The sequence below is a fragment of the Trachemys scripta genome, chromosome 11 (genome assembly GCF_013100865.1).
Source record: "Trachemys scripta elegans isolate TJP31775 chromosome 11, CAS_Tse_1.0, whole genome shotgun sequence".
NCBI lineage: Eukaryota > Metazoa > Chordata > Testudines > Emydidae > Trachemys > Trachemys scripta.
Genome location: NC_048308.1, coordinates 3,536,632 through 3,561,927, shown reverse-complemented (window position 1 = coordinate 3,561,927; position 25,296 = coordinate 3,536,632). Strand labels below are relative to the sequence as shown.

The following is a 25,296-nucleotide window of genomic DNA, read 5'->3' as shown; positions in this document are numbered from 1 at the left end:
TTACAGTCTTTATACCGAAACAGCTACACCTAGAGGAGCCTTCCATTCCTAGAATTAGGAATATTCTAAATCATATTTAAAATGAAAGAAATTAATAAACTCCCACTTTTCAAGGAAGCGTCTCTCCCTCGTTTTTGTTAGTAATCACCGATGGATAATACTTCTGCACTAATAATATTTTTCTATTTGCATCACTACAATTTAACAAGGCCATTCCTGGACATCACTACGCCAAACAATTCAAGTATCAGGCTTCCCAAAATATATCTGTTTTAAAAGAGAGGAATGCATGTATGCCACACAGAAAGAAGAGCAAGACCAAGCAATCTCTCCTGAACATTCCATTTCTTACAATAGACCAACATGTAAAGGAAAACTTTGAGACTTATTTTAATCCTGAATTTCTAATAAACCCATTTCCATGGCTCTCCCTGGATACAACTACGTTTATCTTAATGGGACACTGTTAAAATAAGTAGGTCAAAAGTTTTACTTGGAACTAACCAATAGTGAAAATCTGCTTTCGTAATAACGGTATAAAACCTCTAAAATTTTCCTACCAAGGGAAAAATTAAGAGCAGATCTGCTTCTTACTGCAATACTCTCAAGCAAGCCAACTGATGCACACTTGCTCTTTACTATGATTTATGGTGGAGTTTATGATGAGAATCCTGAACCTGGATCAAAGGATCTGAAGCATATCAGCAATGTGCTTCATCAGTTGCTGAACTACCTGAAGTCATCTGCCATGGAAGGTGGGGGAGGTAGTACAGCTTTATCAGGTGATGATGACAATACAATTGTGTGAGGTGTCAACATGCTTGTTGACCCCCTCAAAGAATTCTAGTAGATCAGTGAGACATGATTTCCCTTTACAAAAACCATGTTAACTATTCCCCAACAAATTATGTTCATCTGTGTGTCTGACAATTTTGTTCTTTACTTCTTAGGTGATGACCAAGATTTCTTAAGCCATCTAGTATTCCTACTTTTCTTGTTGGTACCCAGAGATTTAGAAATGAAGCTCTCTTTACTGCAGCCATCAATACAGGTGCTGCCTCTCCTGAGCCGGTCACCAAGACTCGGAGGCAGACAGGGTAGCAACGCATGGATCCTTTGAGACTCTTGGCGACCGGGATCCTGAAGTCTACGAGACATGAAGAGTACTCGGAGGCCTGTGTGCAGAAGAGTTCTCAGAGCCTGGGTCAGAAGCTAGTCTTAGGGCTTACTCTCTCATTTGATCTCCCTGTTTTCCCAAGATCTGCTTTTGAAGGAGGAGCAAATTTTACACTTCTTGGGGGAGATGGGTGTCTCCCAAATAGCAGAGGAACCAAGAATGGTGGTCATTGATTGGGATAGCTTGCTGGCAGGAGAGACCTTAAAGCCTCGGGACCTTGCCATACCCCAAAGCAGAAGTTCAGAATCAACCCTCAGTCGGGAAAATTGAACAAAAGGGGAACGACAAACTATTAAACTAAAACTATACTAGAAATTGAGTAAAGTGGGCATGGGTTGACGTTCTGCTTCAAGCCGAAGGCGGTTGAGAAGGAACAGAGGGCAGTTTGCCTGGGCAGCCCTATACGTCGTTGGTATGGGGCACAAGGATGAGTAGGGCGCATGCACGGGCCGAACAAGCACTGTTCCCAAAAATCTCCCATCAAAAGCACATGGATGGGCACACAGTCCTGAAGTGGAGCACCCCTAGGGACACCACTCAAAGAAGAATACCAAGTGTGATGGGGTGTCCACCCCACACAGGTAAATTAGACCAATTAACCTTAGGCTGCACCTGGAGGAAACATAGGGAGTGCTAGGGCCTAATTGCAGATGAAGTTCAGTTTGGGGGAGGAGCTCAGCTGGTCTATATAGAGAGGAAGTTGGTAGGTTGTCAGAGAGGAAACCGGCAGTTGTACTCCCTGACACAAAGGGGAAGAGCAAGAAGCTGCATGGACTGAGTAGGAAGCAGTCCAGGGAAGGAGCAGTAAGGGCTGGAAGAGTAAAAGCCCAGAGCTGCTCGGTTGAGGGTTCCTGGACTGGAAAACAGTGTAGAGAGTGGGCCTGGGTTCCCCTACCAGCTACTAAGGAAGTGGCGCAGATCAGACATGAGGAGCAGATTACCTGCGACAGGTGAAAGGTCCACCGCAGCTCCCCACAGCTGCCTCGTGCCATGAACCACCGCCCACCTCCCCCAGTCGGAGCCACACTGGGGAGAGTTGTGCTGGCAGCGGTGGGAAGCCTAAGTCCCTCCACCTGCCCTGGGTCGAAGCCCTGGGAGCAGGGACACGGGCCGGGGGCAGGGACACAGGCCTCCCACCCAGGGCAGGTAGAGGGACCCACGCTCCCCTCCACAGCACCTCTCCCCCTGACCTGGCTATGGGAGGGGAATGGGGAGGGAGAAAGAGGGGGTGCCTCTTTCCCACAGCCCGGCCACAGTAAGAGCCGGGCAGGCAGCTGTGGCGGACCCTCCACCTGCCCTAGATAGGGTTCCCAAGCAGCCCCCTGTCCGTGTCCCTGCCCCTCAAACCCCCCGCCAAGGGCAGGTAGAGGGTCTGCGCTGTGTTCCTCACAGCTGCCCACCCAGCTCTTACCGTCATAGCCCTGTGCGGATACATAATTTGTATTTGCAGCCACGCTGCTATCCGCAAAAATGGTCCAAGGATATACACATCTGCAGATGTGGATATCCATGGATATAAAGCTGATATCCATGTATTTTCAGGGCTCCATGGGTATGATCTCCCCTTGAGAGTGGCTGTGCAGGGGAAGAAGTAATCCCATCCCTCACCAACCTGGAAGACTAGCAGCTGGAGCCAGGTGAATGGCAGGGGCACTTCCAGCAGCACTGGGGAGATCAGACTCACCTCCAAGAATCTCCCCCAGCTGCAGGAAACTCTGTGACTGTGGCCTTCAAAGCCCAGCTCTTAAGGCAATAAAGAAGTGAGGGTGGCAATCCCGCAACTGCCCGACATCAGCTTTGCAACCCCCCACAACCCTCTTTTGGGTCAGGAACCTCATGGTTACAACGCCATGAAATTTCTAGATGTAAATATCTGAAAACATTAAATTGACCAATTTTAAAACCCTCCTTCTGTTAGTCTTAAAGGTGCCACAGGACCCTCTGTTGCCTCCGGCCATGAAATTGATCAAAATGGACTGTGAATTTGGTAGGGGCCCTACTTATAAAGAAGAAGCATGCTAGACCACTGTATTTGATAAAAATAAGAAATTAAGTTTTAGCTTGAGGACATTAAATGCAATTTAACATCTAATACATGTTATAATTTGACAAAATCCCTGTACTTACAAATTTCAGTGTGTGCAGAAACATTAGCAGCATGAAAAGCACTATATTCTTAAACAATCCTGGCTCATTAATTTTTTTAAAGTACCAGACTAGGACTAACACTCACACAAAAATCAGTTATATCATAACTCCCAGACAAAGAATACACTAAAATAGAGTTACGGTTGAGAGTACATATCAGTATTTTAGGTTAAAATTGGGATGGTGTAATTATTCCAAAAACTAAGCATCATAAACCCCAAAAATTCAGGTTAAATGTAACAAAAAATCCAAACATTTTGAGGTACAGAAATGCATAGTGAGGACACCTAGACAGCCTTAACGCCACCTAGTAGTGAAACTAGGCATCAAATGTGCTTATGATTAAGGCATTTGAGTGTTTGTAGTCTCAGATTAGATTAAAATAATTTTTGAAGAAAGATTTTGCCCCCCATGGTGTCATTAAAGAGTGAACGTTGTGTATTCGAACAGCATATTTCCATACTTTAACATATTTCAATTTCTTTTAAATTTATTCTATATCCACAGAGCAAGTGTTGTAATTTTGTCAACAATTTGCAATTTTTTTCATGTACAACTATCAAAGCCATAACATACACTTCCATAATAAAAATTTTAATTACATAAGTGGTCTTGTTCTTTTCACTAGGAATTTAGCCAAGGTAACAGTTTAATTGAATTCCACTTATAGGTAACTTACCCATCATGGCAGCCAGCCTGAAAACCTGAACTTCAGGGAAATGGCTGTCCCATTAGCATTCATTTATTTTCTAAAGAGAAAAACAATTAAAAAACACATAAGTACTGAAAACTTAAGAGTAAAGGTTTAAAGTGTAAAAAATTTTACATGTGAAGTATAATAACTATTTGCACTAACTCCTATATTTCTTGAGAGTTTTAAACCAGGTCTGAAACTCAAAGTTTTAATCGAACACAACTACAATTTAAAGACCAAATTATGAATCTTCATTTCAGTTATTTCTGCCTCAACAAATGGATGTGAAAGCTGAAAATCCACTAGAGCAATGACCCCAAACTTTTCATGTTGTGCCCCTCCCCGCCCACCTTACCACTGTCCGCACCCATAGTTGGGAGCAAGGCTGAGACCCCGGGGGATGGGGGCTAGGGTGACCAGACAGCAAGTGTGAAAAAAACAGGACAGGGAGTGGGGGGTAATAGGAGCCTATATAAGAAAAAGACCCAAAACTCGGGACTGTCCCTATGAAATCAGGACATCTGGTCACCCTAGGGGGGCTTAAGCCACAGACAGGAGTAAGAGGGTCGAGACTGGGGCCGCAGCTAGGGATGGGAGCGGGGCCAGGGATGAGAGAGAAGCTGCAGCCGGGGGTTGAGGGTGGGGCCAGGAGCTGAGGCAGGGGGTACAGCTAAGTTGGGTGGCATCCCTCCTCATCCCCCATGGGGACTGGCCTGGGCCCTGCCACACACCCCTGAATGTTCCTCTGTGTCCCCCTAGGGAGGCATGCCCTACAGTTTGGGGATCACTGCACTGAAGCATAGACAGCTATATAAATGCCTATGACAGCAAATGCCTAAGGAAAATACTAGATATTAAATGGAGTGAATTGATAACAAATGAAAGATTTGGCAGAAGGTTCAACAACTCATTATCTCCAAGTTTCTCCAAAAAAGAATTCTTCTGCTGGGTTTTCTTCCTCCTGGATCCCCTCCCACAAGAGGGAACAATGTGTTCCTCCACACACATTATAATCAAGACTTTTTTTTTTGGGGGGGGGGGGGGGCAAAGTCAGGAAATTCAGATTTATGGTTCACCTTAATTTGGTCCCCACTGCACAAATATAATATTTTCAGAACTAATTTCTTAGTATATGCAATGTGCTAACTTGCAGATATTATGTGACTATACACATGTTTACAATCACAGCCATAATCAAGTATTTGTATTTACATTTCTCAATTTCTTTTAAAGATATTTACACACAATTTATAAGGAAAAAATGCAAATGATCACTGAATAGAGACACATCTAGTCAAAGCACTCAGACAAATGAAGTATGATGGCACTAGAATTTATAGCCAAACCCTAATCCTTGTCACACATGAAGAGGAAATCCTCCTAAAAACAAAAAGGACTACCTTTGACTCTCAATAGTTGGAAAAGTTCCAGGTCAACTGTTTACATACACTATATATTCATACATTCAGAATCCCCCAGTCACCTTACAGCCCAAGATAAAAGCTGTAGAGAAAGCCAAGATAGGATAATAGTAAACAATCCAAAAAGAGTCGTGGCAAAGTATGCAAAGTATAGTTATCACCATATCTTAAACCACGCTAGGATCATGAGAAAAATCAGAAAAGCACACTTCCTAATTGATCTATGTCTGTATATCACTTAGCACCACTGTCCCCCGTTCTTCGGTGCTCCAATAGTACAAATAAAACAAGAACAGACTTCAACCCTGGAAACAGAACTGGCAAGCACACTCTTCCACTTGTGGCCTCCCACTGACTTCAATGATGCCATACACATGTGCAGTGGTTTACGTTACAGGATCAAGCACACAAAAAGACATCCACACGTTTTTCCTTTTAATTTACTAAAGCATCTGGCAACATTTAAGGCACAAAATGTTTTTTCTTTAAATGAAAAGAAAAGGTTATTTAATTAGGAAGTTTCTATACAAACTGAAAATAGCTTGCTTCCGTACAGCTGCCTACTTTTAAATCACTCAGCTCGGTGGGATCAGAGTTCAGACACCAAGAAGAGACTTTGAAACACACAGGGACTGTGTCCTTTAGGCAATGGGGAAAGTAATTACTCTCTAGGTGCCATTCTCCCTGGCAGCAAAAGACTATGGTCACTGCAAAGAGTAGTGTTAAGGAGCTCTGAAGGGAATAGCCCCTTGATCCTTTCTGCTAGAGCAAGTATCACAACACCATAGGCTCTAGAAGGAGAATGGGGAGTGTAAGTCAGGCCATTACGAACTATAGAGATACTGAAATGGGGCGGGAAGAAGAGACTATGCTCTTGTAACTATTTATAGCCATTAAAACTTGCCCTCCTAATTTAGAGATTAAAGCATGGAGCTGAGCAAAATCTGATCAGAATCCTTAAAATTATAACAGTAAGCATGTTTGTATCTTCTTTGAGCATTTGTCCATATAGATTCCACTTTTGGTACATATGCACTCCATGCACTTGAGATCAGAATCATTTGGCCAGCAGCATCCATTGGTGTCCATCCTCCAAGAGCACAAAGGGCATAGAGGAGGTAACTAACCTCACCGTTTTTTCACCAATACAGAATCTAGGTGTTGTAAGACGCTGTAGAAATGGGCATGGAGGATGGGTTGTGGAATATACATGTGGAAAACACATTTTAAAGAACCAGTTACTGTAAAGTAAGTAACTTTTCTTCTTTGAATGCTTGCCATACATATATCACTCTTTATGGCCCACAAACAGTAAACCTGTAAAACAGCTCTGCCAAAGAAGACATTCAGTCTAGATGCTCCTATCAACAAACGGTGTTTTGAGAAAGTATGAACTGATCCCCAAGTAGCTGCTATACATATTTCTGAGATGAGAACAATTCTGAAAAACTGCCTGAGCTCAAGTGAAATAAGCCCTAACTTGATCTGGTGGATCTAAACTAGCTAACTGATGACATATCTTAATATAATCTGAGACCCACTTAAGCCCTGATCTTTTTAACAACATTAAGTAGTCCAGGTATTTAGGAATGTTTGCTGCTGTTGGAGAAATATGATGTTGCTCTGCCAATAAGGAGAACTTTTCCACTGTGCAGCGTATGGGACCCTTGTAACATCCTTTCCATTTTGTAGGAGAATGTTTTGGATATCTCTAGAACAAGCTCTTTCGATGATGGTCAGCATCCAGAATGTGCGAAGTAGAGAGGCCAAGTTTGGATGCTAGCTGTTCCCATTGTTCAGGAAGACAATGTCTGGACTCACTGGCAATGTTATTGGAGGCTAAATTGAAAGTCTCATGAAGGCTGGGTACCAGAATTGCCTGAGCCAAGCTGGTGCTATCAAGATCACGAGAGTCTTGTTTGAGTTTCCAGGAATGGAATCTATATATGTACAACATTTTAAAAACCCACAATTACTGTACAGTAAATAATCATATTTTTTACATGTAACAACTGCACTCAAAATTTGTCACTTTTTTTATTAAGATTCTCAGCACTTATAGAAGATGGTGTTAAACACAGTCTCTGAATTCAGATATAGCAGTATCCAACAAATCCTGCAACAGCAGAACATGCTCATAGTTATTTTAAAAGCTTATGCTACAGAAGGGGAAAATATATTCAAAGTTCAACCTAACACTCCTAAAATACAGACCCAGATGAGTCCCGGAGCACATAATTTTGTACTTTATCACACTCCCACCCACTATGGAGGTGCAAGAAATTACACTACAGATAGAGGGGCACCATCAACTTTAAAAACACATTTGTATCTGAACATTTACCTCCCCCCCCATCCTCCCAAGGACACCTATGAGTATTGTAGCAAAGATTAGAGAAAATCTTCACTTTCAGTTTAATTGGGCATTTGTTGATATTTTGTTTCATTATTTCCCCTGTGGCGTTAGTTTCCCTTGTTTATGTGGCTGGTCTTTTGTATACCAAAAGAGGAAAAAGACATTTTTACAAATAAGAAATTGTTACAGTAAAACTACAAAAGTTGGCATGTTGACTTAAGAGCATGTAGAATATTTTAACAACAATTTAAAGTGGTTTCTAACTGCTAATGTCCCTTTAACAAGAGCCTATCAATCTGAAGCAATGATTAGTTCTATTCTATTCAGGTTTTGACACCATGTCCATCACCAGGACAAGATTTAGGGCTAGTCTACACTGGCAATGCTAGCAGCGCTTTAACGTGCCATGTGTGGTCGCTGCGCAGTGCTGGGGCACTGTTTACACTGGCGCTTTACAGCGCTGCAACTTGCTGCACTCAGGGGGGTGTTTTTTCACCCCCCTGAGTGAGAAAGTTGCGGCGCTGTTATTTGCCAATGTAGACAAGCCGTAAGACATAGCCACTATAGGCCCACATCTAGCATTCCAGTGTTATCATCAAAAGCTCAGCTTTCATTTTCTAAAAAAATAAGTTGATAGTCCAGATGGTGGTGAAGAAAAGCTTGAAAACATGACTCAAACATAGTAAACACAATGTCTTACATCTACTGACAGCCTAAAACAGTAGCTCAGAATTGTGTGAGCTTCCCCATGCGCTTCAGTGTGATGTTACCTCCAAGACCTACTGCTCTGGGGGCCCCAGACAACACCATTCCAGCAGAGAACTGTGTGTGTCTGGCAAGAGGGGGAAAGAGTGCAGCAGGACTGTCCTGGTCCACCCAACCAAGCAGATACACCCTAAATACTGGGTGATGCCCCCTGCTGGCACTCTGCCTCTCCATGGGAGGAGAAGGGACACCTTCTTCAGCCCTTGTTTCCAAGGGGAGGAAGCTCCTGGAAGGAGGAGGGGTTCATGCTTCTGCCTCTGGGAAATGAAACGGACCACCACCCCCTGTCCACGTGGGGGAAGGAACACGGGCATAAATATGGGGGCCTCCTGTCGCAAGTTGCCACGGGGGCCTGGATTGCCTTTATCCAGCTCTACCCATCGGTATCTGATCACCTTCCAGGAGTTCATTAAGTGACATGACTACCATGTATGGTTCTCTCCTTCTCACCCCTCAGATGGAAAGTTACATTTGAATGGTGGCTTGACGAAGCCCTGGCTGGGATGATTTAGTTGGGGATTGGACTAGATGACCTTCTGAGGTCCCTTCCAACCCTGATATTCTATGATTCTAATGTTTTTCAAAAATAATTTTTATGTCTGATATACAATGAAATGTTTGTAGTAGTGCTTAGATGCCACAGGATTTTGTTCCATACTTTGGAGGAGTCCCATAAAAGCTCTATCAATTTGTTATACTGTTCTTAAAAAAAAGAACAAAAAACCCCACCATTTTGCTAGTTATTTGTTTCAGCTTCCCTGAAATGGAAACTGGGTCCTTTTAATAAATGTCACCTATTTTAATTAGTTGTGTAATTTTGTTATATTAAAGCACCAAAAATATGTTCTATACTCTGCTGAAAAGCTATATTTCCCTGCCAACTGTGCTGCTAAATTAACCCCTCCATGCACTTAAAAAAAAAAAAAAATAAAGATTATATCCCATCTCTTCAACAACAAAAGCGTCAAAGGTATTAGCAGGATTTGAAATAGAAAGAACTGGGAGTAAAGAGACATAGGACTGGAAGGAGCATAGGGAGCAAAAGAGAAAGAAAGATGACAAGACCAGAAATGAAGCTGAGATGAGATTATAGCAGACCAGGACAGGCAGCGTGATTTAAGACAGAGGATACCCAGGAAGGTATCTCAAGGAGGGGGTGTTGTGGTAAGAATAGCAGACAAAGAAGAAAACTAGCAACTGCGTTTTGGTTATATTGGAAAAGGGTAGAGTACTCATATGCAAGGATGCCAGAACAGAAGGTAACAGTGGCCAAGCAAGAGGTGGATAACTAAGGTTTGAAGAAGGATTGTGGCCAGAGTGACGTAAAAAAGCCTTAATTTAAATGAGAATCAGCTGTTTTATTTACAGCCCATTATTAAATATTTGTTCCCAATGTAGATACGTATAGATTGCAATAAGTCACCCCTTAACCTTCTCTTTGTTACACTAAATACATAGAGCTCCTCGAGTCTATCACTATAAGGCATGTTTTCTAATTCTTTAATCATTCTCATGGCTCATCTCTGAACCCTCTCCAGTTGATCAACATCCTGCTTGAATTGTGAATAGAGCAGGACACAGTATTCCAGCAGCAGTCACACCAGTGACACACCTAGAGGTAAAATAACCTCTCTACTCCTATTCAAGTCTCTCTTATGTATGCATCCAAAGATTACACATCACCACATTGAGAGCTCATGTTCAGTTGCTTACTCATGACTCCCAACTCTTTTCAGAATCACTAATTCCCAGGATAGAGTGGCTCATTAAGTATGGCCTACACTAGGAGTGGGCAAACTTTTTGGCCTGAGGGCCATATCTGGGTATGGAAATTGTATGGCAGGCCATGAATGCTCACAAAATTGCGGGTTGGAATTCAGGAGGGGGTGAGGGCTCCAGCTGGGGGTACAGACTCTGGGGTGGGGCTGGGAATGAGGGGTTTGGGGAGCAGAAGGGTGCTCCAGGCTGGGACTGAGGGGTTCAGAGGGCGGGAGGGGGATCAGGGCTGGGGCAAGGGAAGAGGTCGGGGTGCAGGCTCCAGGTGGCACTTACCTCAACCAGCTCCTGGAAGCAGCGGCATGTCCCCCCTCCAGCTCCTACGCAGAGTCACAGCCAGGTGGCTCTGCATGCTGCCCTGTCCGCAGGTGCTGCCCCTGCAGCTTCCATTGGCCACGATTCCTGGCCAATAGGAGCTGCAGAGCCAGCGCTTGGGGCAAGGGCTGCATGCAGAGCCCCCTGGCTGCCACGCCCTCTACGCGTAAGAGCTGGAGGGGGGACATGCCACTGCTGCTGGGAGCCGCGCGGACCCGACTCTGCTCCCCGGCAGGAGCTCGAGGGCTGGATTAAAAGGTCTGACGGGTCGGATGCGGCCCGTGAGCCGTAGTCTGCTCACCCCGGCCTACACTCTTTGTTCCTAGCTGTATATAGTTACATTTGGCCATATTAAAATGCATATTCTTTGCCTGCGCCCAGCTTACCAGATGACACTGCCTCAGTGACCTGTTCTCTTCATTATTTACCACTCCCCCAATGTGTGTGTTTGACAAAATTTATCAGTTATTTTATGTTTTCTTCCTGGTCATTAATAAAAATGTTAAATAGCATAGGGCCAAGAACTGATCTATGTGGGACCCCCCCTGGAAATACCTCTGTCTGATGATGATTTTCCCATTTACAATTATGTTTTGAGACCTATCTGTATGCCAGCTTTTAATCCATTTACTGTGTGCCAGGTTAATTTTATACCATTCTAGTTTTTTTAATCAAAGGTATTCAATACCAAGTCAAATGTCTAAGTCTATTAGACTAACACTATTACCTTCATCAACCACACCTGGTATCTGTTTTTGATGACATTACAAGCTAGACAGGATCTATTTTCCATGAACCCACGTTGGTATGCATACATTATATTACTCTCCTTTAATTCTTTAAGTGCCGTATCACCCACGCCATTCTCTTGATTGGGATTAATGTCAGACAAAGGCCTATAACAATAGCTTTTTTCAAGCTGCTGGATCTTCCCTTATCAATTGTCTGATTCGTATTCATTACTATCTACTTCCTCTTTCTTTCATTTGTTATATTTACGTAGATAGATATAGACAGAGCTCTATCTGCCTTCATTTCCCCTCTAAATCAGTTTTTTGTTGTTTTTTTAACCAATACAGCCTTCCCCATCGACTGTGGCTTTTTGAGCATCTAGTAATGTATTCTTAAACAATTCCCAATTATCATTCACATTTTTCTGATTAAACGCTCCATCCCAGCTGATTTGGCTCAGTTTTGTGAAATTGGCCCTTTTAAAGCACTAATTTTATGTATCACTGGTCTGGACTTAATTTTTTTTCCACATTATACATGTGATCAAGTATGACAAAGTTTGAACTCTAACATTTGTGGCCGAGGTGAGAATGTTCTCATTTACTCTTTACATTGATTGAATTTGTAATTTTATCAAGTACAAACTAGTCCAACATTGTTCTTGGCTCTGATTTACAAGCAAGATCACTACATTTCTGTATAAGTACTGCCAGATCTTAGAATACTCTACAGAAAGGAATTCTTACTGTATATCCAAGTATGACATGATCTATTTGTCTGTGTCCACCACTGTCTACAAAAGAGACATGTTTCCCATTCAGTTTCTGCAATGGACAACATACTTTATTTTTTTAGTTTGGATTTTTGCTTTCTTAATTTCTGATGCATTTGAAAGTCACTCAACAGCATGCTGATCTCATATTACAGGATCTTAAAGGAAATATTGAATGGGCTTATCTTTATCTTCACTAAAATCGTGCTTGATTACTATGCTAGGATCCATACCCATATATTAAAAGGGTTTTTTGGTTTGTTTGCTCTTCGATGTTATTTTTTTCTGGTTTGGGGACGTGTGTTTTTTTTTTTTTTTTTTTTTTGCGCACTGCTGCTCTGTTTTTGTTTTTAAAGGCAATCTAAACTAAGGTGCCATTACCTTCTGGTGATCTTGGAAGGTCTTCTGCTGAAACTTTCACTGGGTGGCACTACTGCCAGTTCTAACTTAATCTTATGGCCGAAGAGTCAACCTATTTTCTTTGGTTTGGTAAACATGGTATAACGAAAGCTCCGTATTTCTGTAGCAGAAGCTTCAATGCATTCATTTTATTTCTTCAAGAAGCCATAGCTAAGGCCTTTTCAAAAACAAACATCTAAGAATTGTAAGCCACTTATTTATATTACAGAAGAACTCAGACACCAGTCAGAACTGAGGGCTAATTACACTATGCTGTACAAACAAAGTGAATACACTTCAACAGTTGTTTCCGGTTTTAGAAGTATTACTGATTGCAGCATATTCCCCATTCTTAAAATGAGGCATAGCACTAAAAGTGGTAACATCTCTAAAGTCAGAATGAACTAAGTTCACCTACTTATTGAAAAGGCAATTCCTGCCCCCAAGGAGCTTATCATCTATGAACATTAATTTATAAGTAATAAGAATATAAATTAAAATTGAGATCTGACTCTCTATATACATTTAGTGCTACATACAATTAGGACAAAAAGTGTTTCACTACCATCATTTAAGTATGAATAGCTACATTTTGCTCGTGGATTAAGACACAGTTTTGACAGCCTACCTCCATATGCACCTGAGTCTCAAGTACAGGGTACACACTTTAATATCCAGTATCTAGAATTTTACAATTTATGCTTAAGTTCTATGACCCACAATGGGTTGAAAGTCTACCATTTTGGGGGAGCAAGAAAGCCAGAAATATGAATTCCTTGTACATGCTACCTGTAAAGAATACTTATTGTGGACTATATATGAATTACTGTAAGCTATATTTATTATTCTGACCTTTTAAAAACAAACGAACATTACATGCAGAACAAAGAGGGAAAATTCAACGCAAGTAATTTTTATAATTATACTAAAGATAGCAGTATTAGCTTTTTCAGGACATTCTGATAAGACAAGACAATCTTTCATTAAGCATTTAATCAAATTTCCAGGAAAAAATAACTTTTTTTATGTCTTGCAACACAGCTAGTTATTAGACCGATACATTATTCTAAACTTGCTTGTGCATTCACATAAAAATCTGTAGCAACAGAACTGTATACTTCCAGTTTTGCTGAATGCGTTTTTGGAATGGGAAGTGTTCATAAAATAAACGTTGTTAGCTATAGATGTGCCACTGTAACAGCTATCACACAAATAAATGATGTTAAAAGAGTGTTAAGGTTGCAGAAGTACGTACTCAAGTTCGGAAATGTCAAAATTAAGGTTGCCTATGAAATTTTAATCCCTCCTGTATTTGTGATATGATCTTTAAATATATAATCACTTACTATTTTTTTCCACAGTACTACTGCCTCAATCAGTGCACAGGATGGATGATGCTCACTGAATTGGTAGCTATTCAATATTTATTTTTATCCTCTTTCAGAGTGTGGCCCCATGCATCATTTACTGCACATCCTTAAAAGCCTGTTCGGAATACAAAATTAAGTGTCCTTATAGGCTTTTCTATGGTGATCTTATTTTAGAATCTTAGTTCTTTACAAATATTAAATTATCGTCACAACACATCTATGAAGTGATATGGTATTATCCCCATTTTACATGAGGAATCGAGGCAAAGAGATGCCCAATTTGAGAAGCCTACGGAAGGCCTGATTTTTCATATTACCTAGCTCTTTTCAGGTTCAGAGCACAGCTCCTGACTTCAGTTGCGAATGCTAAGCACTTCTGCAAATCAGATCCCAAGTGTCTCAAGTTCCCTAACATTCTGAGAACCAACACCTGGATCATTTTAGCTGAAACTTTCCAAAACAAATTCAGCTTGAGGCAAACACTTGGCATGGAAAATTTCAGCCTTAAAGGTTAAAGTTTGGCAAAGTTATAAGCAACTCAAAACAGGGTCTTAATGGGAAGCACTGGACAACTTTTACTATTGGCATCACTACCAGCGTCATCAATAACATAAAAAGAAGAACAGGAGTACTTGTGGCACCTTAGAGACTAAAATTTATTAGAGCATAAGCTTTCGTGGACTACAGCCCACTTCTTCGGATGCATCAATAACATAGTCATGCATGAATTTCATGGCCTTTACGCTTACATTAAAAGTGATGTTTGTCCTAGATATGTTATCACACAATATTTTACCATTTAACCCAGTTGCAGATTCCAACTTTCACCATCCATTTAAGTTACTAGTACAACACTGAAATTTACTGCATCAGTCTCAGTCAGACGCAAGATTAAAATGGTACTTTTTATTATTTTTCTCATTCAAATTACTGTAGTGCCTACAAGCCTATGTCATGGACCAGAACCCTATTGTGCTAGGCACTGTACAAATAGACCACAAACATTGTCCCTGGCCCCAAAAAGCTTACAACTTAAGTAAAAAACAAGCGTCAACTGCTGGATACAGACAAACTACTCTGCTAAAGAATCAATCAACTGAGTATTGAGATGAAGGTGACCTAGATGAAAAAAATTCTTCCAAGTATGTGTTTTTGAGAGCTTCAGCCTTTTAGGTGGGACCTGATATTTTTAGTCAGCATGTTCTGGAATTGCAGACATAGACGCTGGCATAGCACACAAGTTTTCTGCAGGTTTAAGAATGCCCTTGTTGACAGGTAAGGCTATTCTATTTTGTGTAGATGGCTGAAGAATGTTGAAAAGTTAGTCTTCTTCTAAACCACCTCCAGAGGAATTTCAATCATGTCAACCATCCTCTAAGGGCTCCTGGAAAGTCTTAAAACCATTTATAACCACTGATACTGACAACACACTATTGTCTTATCTGGAGATGAAGATGAAAAACATCTCTGTGGAGATGATTCTACATGGTGTGCCTTTTTCTTCGCTCAATTGAGGTGTTTCTGAAGTAATTTATCTTGAAGGCAAGAGGCTAGATACTTGAAGACCACACTGAGATTTATCACCATGTCCTGAGAGAAGACCAGATGGATAACTTGATATTCTGGCATGTTTAAGATAAAGCAAATTGGGCAAAGTCTAGGGAGCAAAGGAGGTTTCTCATACGGGATTTCTAAATATTGTAGTTCAAAATGAGCCTTTCTTGAGCTGTCCACTACTCCAGGGTGGAACTTGTGTAAACAATGCTATTCTGATGATACGTCTGTACTGGAGGAAGCAAATGAGAAGAAAGAAGAAAACTCCAATAATGGAGCTGTCCTTGGGTGCATTATAATTTGTTTAGTAAAATAATCACTGAAGTCATTTATAGACAGTCACAGCGACCACCAGGACCCTGGGTTCATGCTCCAGGGAAGATTTAGGTGTGCCAGATATTGGAGACATGTCCAACAGGAGAGATTCTAGCAACACGTTATTGATATCAGCTGAGTGGTAAAAGGGACAGCCAGTTGAGTCCTATCACCAGCACATTCAGCACCAAAGTACCTGACGCCAGTTCAGACAGCACCAATGCAATAAGCATCACCATTTTCACAGTTGAAACTAAATGTGCTAGTGCCACATGCATTGAGAGTGATGCTGAGTGACCCACTGATGCAAACGATTGTTAAGGTGGTACATCGAGTTAGTCAGTGCCAGAGTTTGCTGTTTTGGTGTCACATTTGCATGTGGTGCCAACTGGAACAATGCCATTTAGCTAAATGTCTTGGTGACTGCTTCTCTGTGCCAAGAGATGACCTGTGCAATGCTTCTTTCTCCCCTGAGCAGCTAGTGTGTCTAACTGCTCTGGCAGTGCTTGATGCTAAGATTTAGAGCTTTTGATAAAAGGGTGAGAGATCTTTATGATGCTCTGGCACCCATAGCCACCTCTCTCCTTGATGGAGCACTGAAAGTCTGACTTAACGTGGAAAGGGCTCAGATCTCCTACCCTTGAGGCACCTCTGAGTCCGATACTGCTCTGACAGATTTCTCCGTGAGAAAATTTCAGTCTTGACTCCCGTGCTTTGTGTGTGTGTGTGTTTTTTGGAAAAGATTTACGAATTGCACACAGAGGTGATACAGCTCTCATCTAAACAAAGGCATATGTCACATCCATCATTTAGGGCAATTACCCCTCCTCTAGATGGACAAGATTTCAATCCCAGTGACCAAGACTCAGCCAGAATGGTAACTGGATCCTAGCATGCCATTCTGCAAGGGAACTCAGAGCAGCACAGGGCCCCATAGGTGTAGTGAACAGGACCACTAGTGTGCAGAACACGCCTTGACATTCACCATCATGCCCCTGGTTACGGTTAGTAGTGAAGAGCTCAGTGGTTTCTATGGCAGATGAGAGTATTACACTCTACAACAGTGCAGCACGCAGATGCAGGCATAGCAGTTACCTACTACTATAGAGGGCGCACAGAACAATTCCACATTGACGGCCATAGAATGCACACTAATCCCTGACAGTGCATGCCACTAGAGCAGTGGTTCTCAACCTGTGGTCTGTGGACCCCTGGGGATCCACAGACTATGTCTAAGATTTCCGAAGGGGTCTGCACCTCCATTTGAAATGTTTTAGGGGTCTACAAATGAAAAAGATTGAAAAACGAACAATGTAATAGAGCACAGGTAAACAGTGTGGATGGTGCAATGCAAGCCATCGCCCCGGGAACAACTCTCACATGTGTTCAGATGACAGAGGAAAGTTTTACAGTCCTGGGCGAGTGGTGAAGCAACAGGTGTGTTGATGCTGGTGGTCATAGTCACAAATCTGCATATCGGCAGCTTACGACACCAATTATAATAGCCTTGTGGAAAGTTAGAACTCTATGCAACAACCCTATCACCAGCCAATCAGAGAGGCTCAGCACTTGATGCAACAGAACTGACCAGGTATTGGGTTAACAATGCCAGTGAAACCAGACTCGCTGACAAAGGGCAACTCACAGAGATCAATGCATGGTACACATTCTTCTGCTGAGGTTGTCCATGCTCAGAGCCATGACAATCAAGTAATGGCTTTGCCATTAGCAACTAACTCCACTGCTTTCAAGGTTGAAAGTCTATCTAACGGCATAAGTGATCGGCTTATGGTTCTACAGTTGCCATTGAAACATAACTGGTATGTTACTATCATCAGCACTTATGCTCCTACCATGACAAATGCAGATGATGAGAAAGAAAAGTTCTACAGTGACTTAGAAAAAAACCTCATGTCTTCATCGGTGTCAGATAAGCAGATTACCATGGGGAACTCTAATGCCAAGGTTGAAAGAAATGTGATAACCTGGCAGCCTGGCATTGGACAGCATGGGACTGGGAAGGAGACTAGCAATGGAACTTTTACTTAATGTGTCAAGCAGCCATTAGCTATCACAAATACCTTCTTCCAGATACCAGACAAAAAACAAATCATGGATGCACCCAACATCCAAACAATGGCATCTTATCGACTACATTATCATCTGGCAAAGAGATCTACAGGATCATTATTTCATCAGCAGGAAAATTCCACTGTAGATTTATTCACCATGAAAGAGACCACAAAGTATCCAGTCTTTTGTTTTAGAGGAGGTACAAGCTTAGACATCTTGTAAACATCCCTTCTCATACCACAGAATCAAGACCTCATACATGCACTTTCCCTATTCCTCTGATACCCAGGGTGATATGGGGAAAAAAAATCATAGAATGAAAGACCATTCGTGACTGATGACAGAGTGTCTGCTGACAAAAATCTGTCAAATTATTATGGGCTCCTGGGAGATGAAGAGCAATTCAGGTTATCCCATAAATTGATACCACATCCATAATTTGATTGCCTCATGGAACATAGGCGACACACATTCACCTCTCCTGCTCCCCCCACCACTCCCATCAATCTCTACACTGACACCATATCTTGGTCCATGGTTGTGGCAGTTGCAATGAGGAAGGCTTTGTGGCACCAAGCATCCAGTATACCAAAAGTAGTACAGAATACCATAGATGACTTGCCCTTGAGTGCACAGACCTATTCAGCAATTGAACAAATGAGGCTTTGCATCCTCTAAAGGACTCCAGGGCCACTCTGATATCACTAGGTAACAATACCCTGGTCTTGAGATGGAAACACTTCAAATTCCAGTCTCAGACTAGACAAAGTAGACTATTTTCAACAATTCCAGTCCCTGCGTCCTACCCACCACCTTCCCCATCATTCTTCAGGGAACCTTCTCACAAAAATCGACTGAAAAGTGGCTTCCCGGCTTTGCCTAAGAACCGTAGGGGAACCGTCTCTGGAAGTCAGGGAAAAAGGTTTCTACTTGTGATATTTTCTTATTCCAAAAAGAGATGGGGTGTTTGTCCTATCCTTGATCTGAAAGGACTAAAGAACTATATAAAACGTCTCAGATTTGTTCTGTTTGTACCGCACCTACCACAATTGGTCCTGTTCCATGACTGGCTCCTAAGCACTACGATAATACAAAAAATTAGTAATAATGCTAGCCTCCACCATCCCTTCTTTATAGGCTCAAGACAAGACTGGTTAGTGGCTCTAGACCTCAAGGATGCATACTTCCATATAGTGATCCATCAAGCCCACAGGAAGCATCTGCACTTTGTAGTAAGGTCAAATCATCAGTACGAGATGCTGTCATTTGTGCTCTCTGTGGCTCCAAGAGTCTTCACACAATGCCGAGCCTTGGTGGCAAGTAATTAATGTCTGTCTACATCCAGATGATTAGTTGATCAGACAGGCCTCATGAGGACATCACCACAGACCTAAACATCATCCACAACCTGTTCATGGAGTTCAGCTTGATAGTGAGCTACAGAAAGTTATTGCTCAACCATTTGCAGAGGATAGAGGTCATAGGAGCAATAATTGACTCCAAATTAGCAAAGGCATACCTTCCAGAGGAGAGATTTCAGCCACAGAGCCAGATAATCATCTCTAGCTTCAAGATAAATCCATCACATTGAGACTGTATCTCAAACAGGTCATATGTTGCCTTGCATTTACTAGCTAGACTTCACCTACACCCATTACAAGGCTAGCTGAGGTCCGTGTATTGCCCTGAGAGAGCTCATATGGACATGCATATTGTAGTCCCAGGTCATATCCTTTAATCGCAAAACTAGTGGACAGACTCACTGAATGTTTGGATAACAGTATTCTTCCTCCACCCCTGCACCTCTAAAGACCCTGATCACAGATGCATATAGGTTGGGGTGCTCACCTGTACCATTTCCAGACACAGAGAATGTGGTCGCAGGAAGAGATGAGTCTCCATATAAATGTCTTGCAACTCAAGGCAATAAGATAAGGTAATCAAAAATGCAGGCTAAAGAAATTCCATCATACATGTCATCACAGACAACACATCCCCAGTGTATTGTGGGAGTGGTGTGGGTGTGTATATATTATATATATACACACACACACAGAACATGAAAAAATGGTGTTGCCATATCAACTGTAATGAGAGTAATTATTAAAGTGAGCCGCTATTAGCAGGAGGAAAAAAAAACTTTTATAGTGATAATCAGGCAGCTCTCTAATACCACATTCTACAGGCCTTTACCCTCTGATCCCACTGAGGGTTACCAAAAGAAACTACACCATCTGGTCAAGAAACTCCCTGAAAAAGCACAAGAACAAAACTGCACAGACACACCCCTAGAACTCCAACCAGGGGTATTCTATCTGCTACCCAAGATCCATAAACCTGGAAATCCTGGATGCCCCATCATCTCAGGCATTGGCATCCTGACAGCAGGATTGTCTGGCTACGTAGACTCTCTCCTCAGGCCCTATGCTACCAGCACTCCTAGTTATCTTCAAGACACCACTGACTTCCTGAGGAAACTACAATCCATTGGTGATCTTCCAGAAAACACCATCCTTGCCACTATGGATGCAGAAGCCCTCTACACCAATATTCCACACAAAGATAGACTACGAGCCGTCAGGAACAATATCCCCGATAATGTCACGGCAAACCTGGTGGCTGAACTTTGTGATTTTGTCCTCACCCATAACTATTTCACATTTGGGGACAATGTGTACCTTCAAGTCAGCGGCACTGCTATGGGTACCCGCCTGGCCCCACAGTATGCCAACATTTTTATGGCTGACTTAGAACACTGCTTCCTTAGCTCTCATCCCCTAACGCCCTTACTCTATTTGCACTAGATTGATGACATCTTCGTCATCTGGACCCATGGAAAAGAAGCCCTTGAGGAATTCCACCATGATTTCAACAATTTCCATCCCACCATCAACCTCAGCCTGGACCAGTCCACACAAGAGATCCACTTCCTGGGCACTACAGTGCTAATAAGTGATAGTCACATAAACACCACCCTATACCAGAAAACTACTGACCGCTATACTTACCTACATGCCTCCAGCTTTCATCCAGATCACACCACACGATCCATTGTCTACAGCCAAGTTCTAAGACACAACCGCATTTGCTCCAGCCCCTCAGACAGAGCCAAACACCTACAAGATCTCGATCAAAGCATTCTTACAACTACAATACCCACCTACTGAAGTGAAGAAACAGATTGACAGAGCCAGAAGAGTACCCAGAAGTCACCTACTTTCTTTGTTGGGCCTGTCCTATAGTAACAGAACACCACTAGCCGTCACCTTCAGCCCCCAATTAAAACCTCTCCAGCGCATCATCAAGGATCTCCTGAAGGACGATCCCTCACTCTCACAGATCTTGGGAGACAGGCCAGGCCTCGCTTACAGACAGCCCCCCAAACCTGAAGCAAATACTCACCAGCAACCACACACCACACAACAAAAACACTAACCCAGGAACGTATCCTTGCAACAAAGCCCGTTGCCAACTTTGTCCACATATCTTTTCAGGGGACACCATCATAGGACCTAATCACATCAGCCATAGCATCAAGGGCTTGTTCACCTGCACATCTACCAATGTGATATATGCCAGCAATGCCCCTCTGCCATGTACATTGGCCAAACCGGACAGTCTCTTCACAAAAGAATAAATGGTCAAATCAGATGTCAAGAATTATAACATTCAAAAAACAGTCGGAGAACACTTCAACCTCCCTGGTCACTCAATTACAGATCTCAAAGTCACAATACTCCCAACAACAAAAAAGCAACAGAGAGTCCTGTGGCACCTTTAAGACTAACAGATGTATTGGAGCATAAGCTTTCATGGGTGACAAAGTGGGTATTCACCCACGAAAGCTTATGCTCCAATACATCTGTTAGTCTTAAAGGTGCCACAGGACTCTGTTGCTTTTTACAGATCCAGAAAAACACGGCTACCCCTCTGATACTTGACAACAACAACAACAAAAAACCCTTCAAAAACAGACTCCAATGAGAAACTGCAGAATTGGAATTAATTTGGAAATTATACACCATTAAATTAGGCTTGAATAAAGACTGGGAGCGGATGGGTCATTACAAAAGTAAAAACTGTTTCCCCATGCTAATTTTCCCCCCTACTGTTACTCATACCTTCTTTTCACCTATTGGAAATGGGCCATCCTGATTATCACTACAAACGTTTTTCTCTCCTGCTGATAATAGCTCACCTTAATTAATTACTCTCGTTACAGTTGATATGGCAACACCAATTTTTTCATGTTCTCTGTGTACATCTATATCTTCCTACTGTATTTTCCACTGCATGCATCTGATGAAGTGGGTTTTAGCCCATGAAAGCTTATGCTCAAATAAATTTGTTAGTCTCTAAGGTGCCACAAGTACTCCTCATTCTTTTTGCTGATACAGATTAACACAGCTGCCACTCTGAAACCTGACTACTGAAAAGTAATTCAATTGCATGTCTGAAGTGTTCTCCAATGTGAAAAGTCAAGTTGAAAAAGAAAAACATTTAATCTTTCAATACTAGTAATCTTTAGGTGATACTTGTAACATAAGATTTAAAAAATAAAGGAGGTCAACTGTTTTCTTTCAGTTAGATGACACTCAAGAATTAACACGTGATTATACTCTAAAAATGACACCAGTTCCAAGTTTATTTCCCCAATGATTCAGTACCAAATTGCTTCCATTTTCCAAACTGTTAACCCTGCAAACTTATCCTGTGATCTAAAAGACAAGTTTTGTTTCGTTTTTCCTGCTGTATACATTATCAGAAGAAAATCTGCAAGTCAAATTCTGCCCTTAGTTACACGGCTTGGATAGGTTTAACAAAGTAGGATTTGACCTTGTAAATGTAACTTTCTGTTGGTGTGAACCAGAAGAAGAATCCATCTCTCTCAAGCTGTGTTGGAACTGCAGTGCTAAGAAAAGTTAAAAGCAGTAAAAATTTACTTTGTTAGAGAACCAAGAACCAAATACAAGTATGAAGACAACATATCCTCACTTTGCTTCTTTCACACATTTCCCACACTCCATCATCTAAAGTCCTAGGGGCAGGATCCTTGTTTTGGTATTTAGAGACATGTATAAAACACTTTTGGGTATTGTTTTAGATATACTTTTTTTTCCAATTGATAAAATACAAGAACACCAGATAGGATTAGGAAGAAACATATGGGCAAGTTGTCCCATAACTACGCAGTTAAGGCATTATCTGATGCCCTGAAGCAAGAATGTTTAAATCCCTATTAATTTTTATCAATTCTAGTATAATGTAAGCTTTCTGGCTACTGTTCTGATTCCTCACACTGATTCACTATTCCAAAATGATTTTAGCAGCCAATATTCTCATAAAGCCCTAACGTTAGAAATTCATGCTGTAGCATGCTTTTAGAAGGCATACAACATTGTTCTAGTTCTAACTTATGGGGTCCACTAGAGTGGACGCTTAGAGTTAGAAAGAAATGCTGTATACAATCAGAACACTGGCTGCTCGAATTTCAGATGGTGCACAGTATTCTTTTTCTAGTGCTTGTGGTTCCTGAGATCGCTGGAATGGTCACTAGTCTCTTGGCCCAGAAATATTAATTTTGGCACTGGTCCAGTACTTCAAGGAAATCCTGGACCAGTGTCATTTTCAATCCATACTGTGTTTAGAGTTGCATCAGCAATTGTATGAATCATCCATTTTCACAGAGTATAAAACCAAGTGAAGAAGCATGCTATGGATTAAAATTCTGCAATACATATTTTAAACATTTGTAAATCGGGGTTTAAATTTAATTTCACATTTGAAAGATTTATTTGATGCTCATGAATGGTGCCAAACTGACAGTTCTGGAGTCTCAAGACTTTTATTCACAGAACAGTTATTCACAGAGCAGTGAATAAAACACCCTTAACCCTGATGTGAAGGGAGTTCTCGTAAGGGAGATAGGGTAGTTCTTAGAGTTCAAACCTTCACTCTCAAAAAAATATCAACTAGGATGCCAAATGTGGAATGGTTTGTGAAGTGGACGTCAGCCCACTAGGAAGTGGGCCAAGACCACAAACCCATTTTATGCAGGCCAACATCCACCCACCATTATTGCACAACAGACTGGGCTAGATTTTAACCAGGATAAAAGCTGAAACATTCTACACCTGATCACCAATCAATTAGGTATTCAATGCTGCTTTTTTTTTTAAATGTAGTATTTATGTATTATCAAATAAAATACACTTAGGGATAGTGCACCCAACCCCTTAAAAGCGTGGAAAGAAGTTATGGGAAAACATTTGTGCATTCCTTTCTACCTTCACGTTGCCTACAAAACAGTCACCAACACGCCAATGTTCCATAAGGCTTTCCCAACACATACCTTAAAGCAATACACACCTCCAACTTCAAACTTACATTCCAATGCAAAATCTTAAGTGCCCACATTTGCTTTTATATCCGTTATATCAACAGATCAGCATGTATGAATGACCCTCACACTTTCTATGTATTTGAAAGTTATTTTGCCTTAACATTGCTGACATTAGCTTGCTGTTCTGGCTAAAAACTAATAAAATACTTTACTGTCATATACTCCCAACACATCTATGATTCTAGGACTCAGTACGAGGAACAATGTGGCCAAAGGACAGAGTCCCAGAGCATTTTAGATTTCTTGCAAAAGTGCTACAAAGAAAAGTGACAAGTTTCAGAGTAACAGCCGTGTTAGTCTGTATCCGCAAAAAGAAGAACAGGAGTACTTGTGGCACCTTAGAGACTAACAAATTTATTAGAGCATAAGCTTTCGTGGACTACAGCCCACTTCTTCGGATGCATATGATATGCATCCGAAGAAGTGGGCTGTAGTCCACGAAAGCTTATGCTCTAATAAATTTGTTAGTCTCTAAGGTGCCACAAGTACTCCTGTTCTTCTTTTTTTAAAGAAAAGTGAGATGCTGCAGTGAAAAAAATACCTAAAGGGATGACTTTTAAAGTATTATTCTCTCTGTATCGATTCATTTTCATCGAACCATGAAAAATTCAAATAGTGATCAGTTTATTCTATGTTTTGGTTTTTGCCATTTCAATTAGATTTTTACAAAATAAAGGATTAACACTCCTGATAAAAATCAACTGTAACACCATAACACTGCACCATAACAATGGTGACACAGTGACATTAATCTGTCAATAATTGGCCAATGAATATAGAGTGATGTTTTAAAATCAACCATATTCAAGCAGTCAGAACCTGCTTTTCAAAAATACATAAGATACTAATTCCCCACCACTCCGCGATAAAACACGTCTGTTGCTTTCTTTAGATCCCTGAAAGAGTTGGTAGGGATGTCAACATTTTAATTTCCTTTGTTACTGTGGTTGTCACCAGAGTCAGATGTTCTAATTTTATATTCATTATCTGAGTGGTTGCCAGTCTCCTGCTGCTTTGCTGTAATGT

The 25,296-nt window shown here is 41.5% G+C and overlaps 1 protein-coding gene and 1 long non-coding RNA gene across 2 annotated transcripts in view; one reads left to right on the top strand and one right to left on the bottom strand.

Annotated features, from left to right (window-relative positions):
* The window catches only part of LOC117884688, a 47,766-nt gene extending 45,500 nt beyond the window's left edge, over positions 1-2,266 (top strand). The window contains exon 3 of the long non-coding RNA XR_004647624.1: positions 951-2,266. This is a non-coding gene — a long non-coding RNA (uncharacterized LOC117884688). The remainder of the gene's footprint in view (positions 1-950) is intronic.
* MAP3K2 (mitogen-activated protein kinase kinase kinase 2) overlaps positions 1-25,296 on the bottom strand; it is a 100,260-nt gene that overhangs the window by 58,124 nt on the left and 16,840 nt on the right. The window contains exon 2 of the mRNA XM_034785287.1: positions 4,005-4,074. Within this exon, the coding sequence (XP_034641178.1) occupies positions 4,005-4,011 (7 nt within the window). The 5' untranslated portion in view covers positions 4,012-4,074. The remainder of the gene's footprint in view (positions 1-4,004; positions 4,075-25,296) is intronic.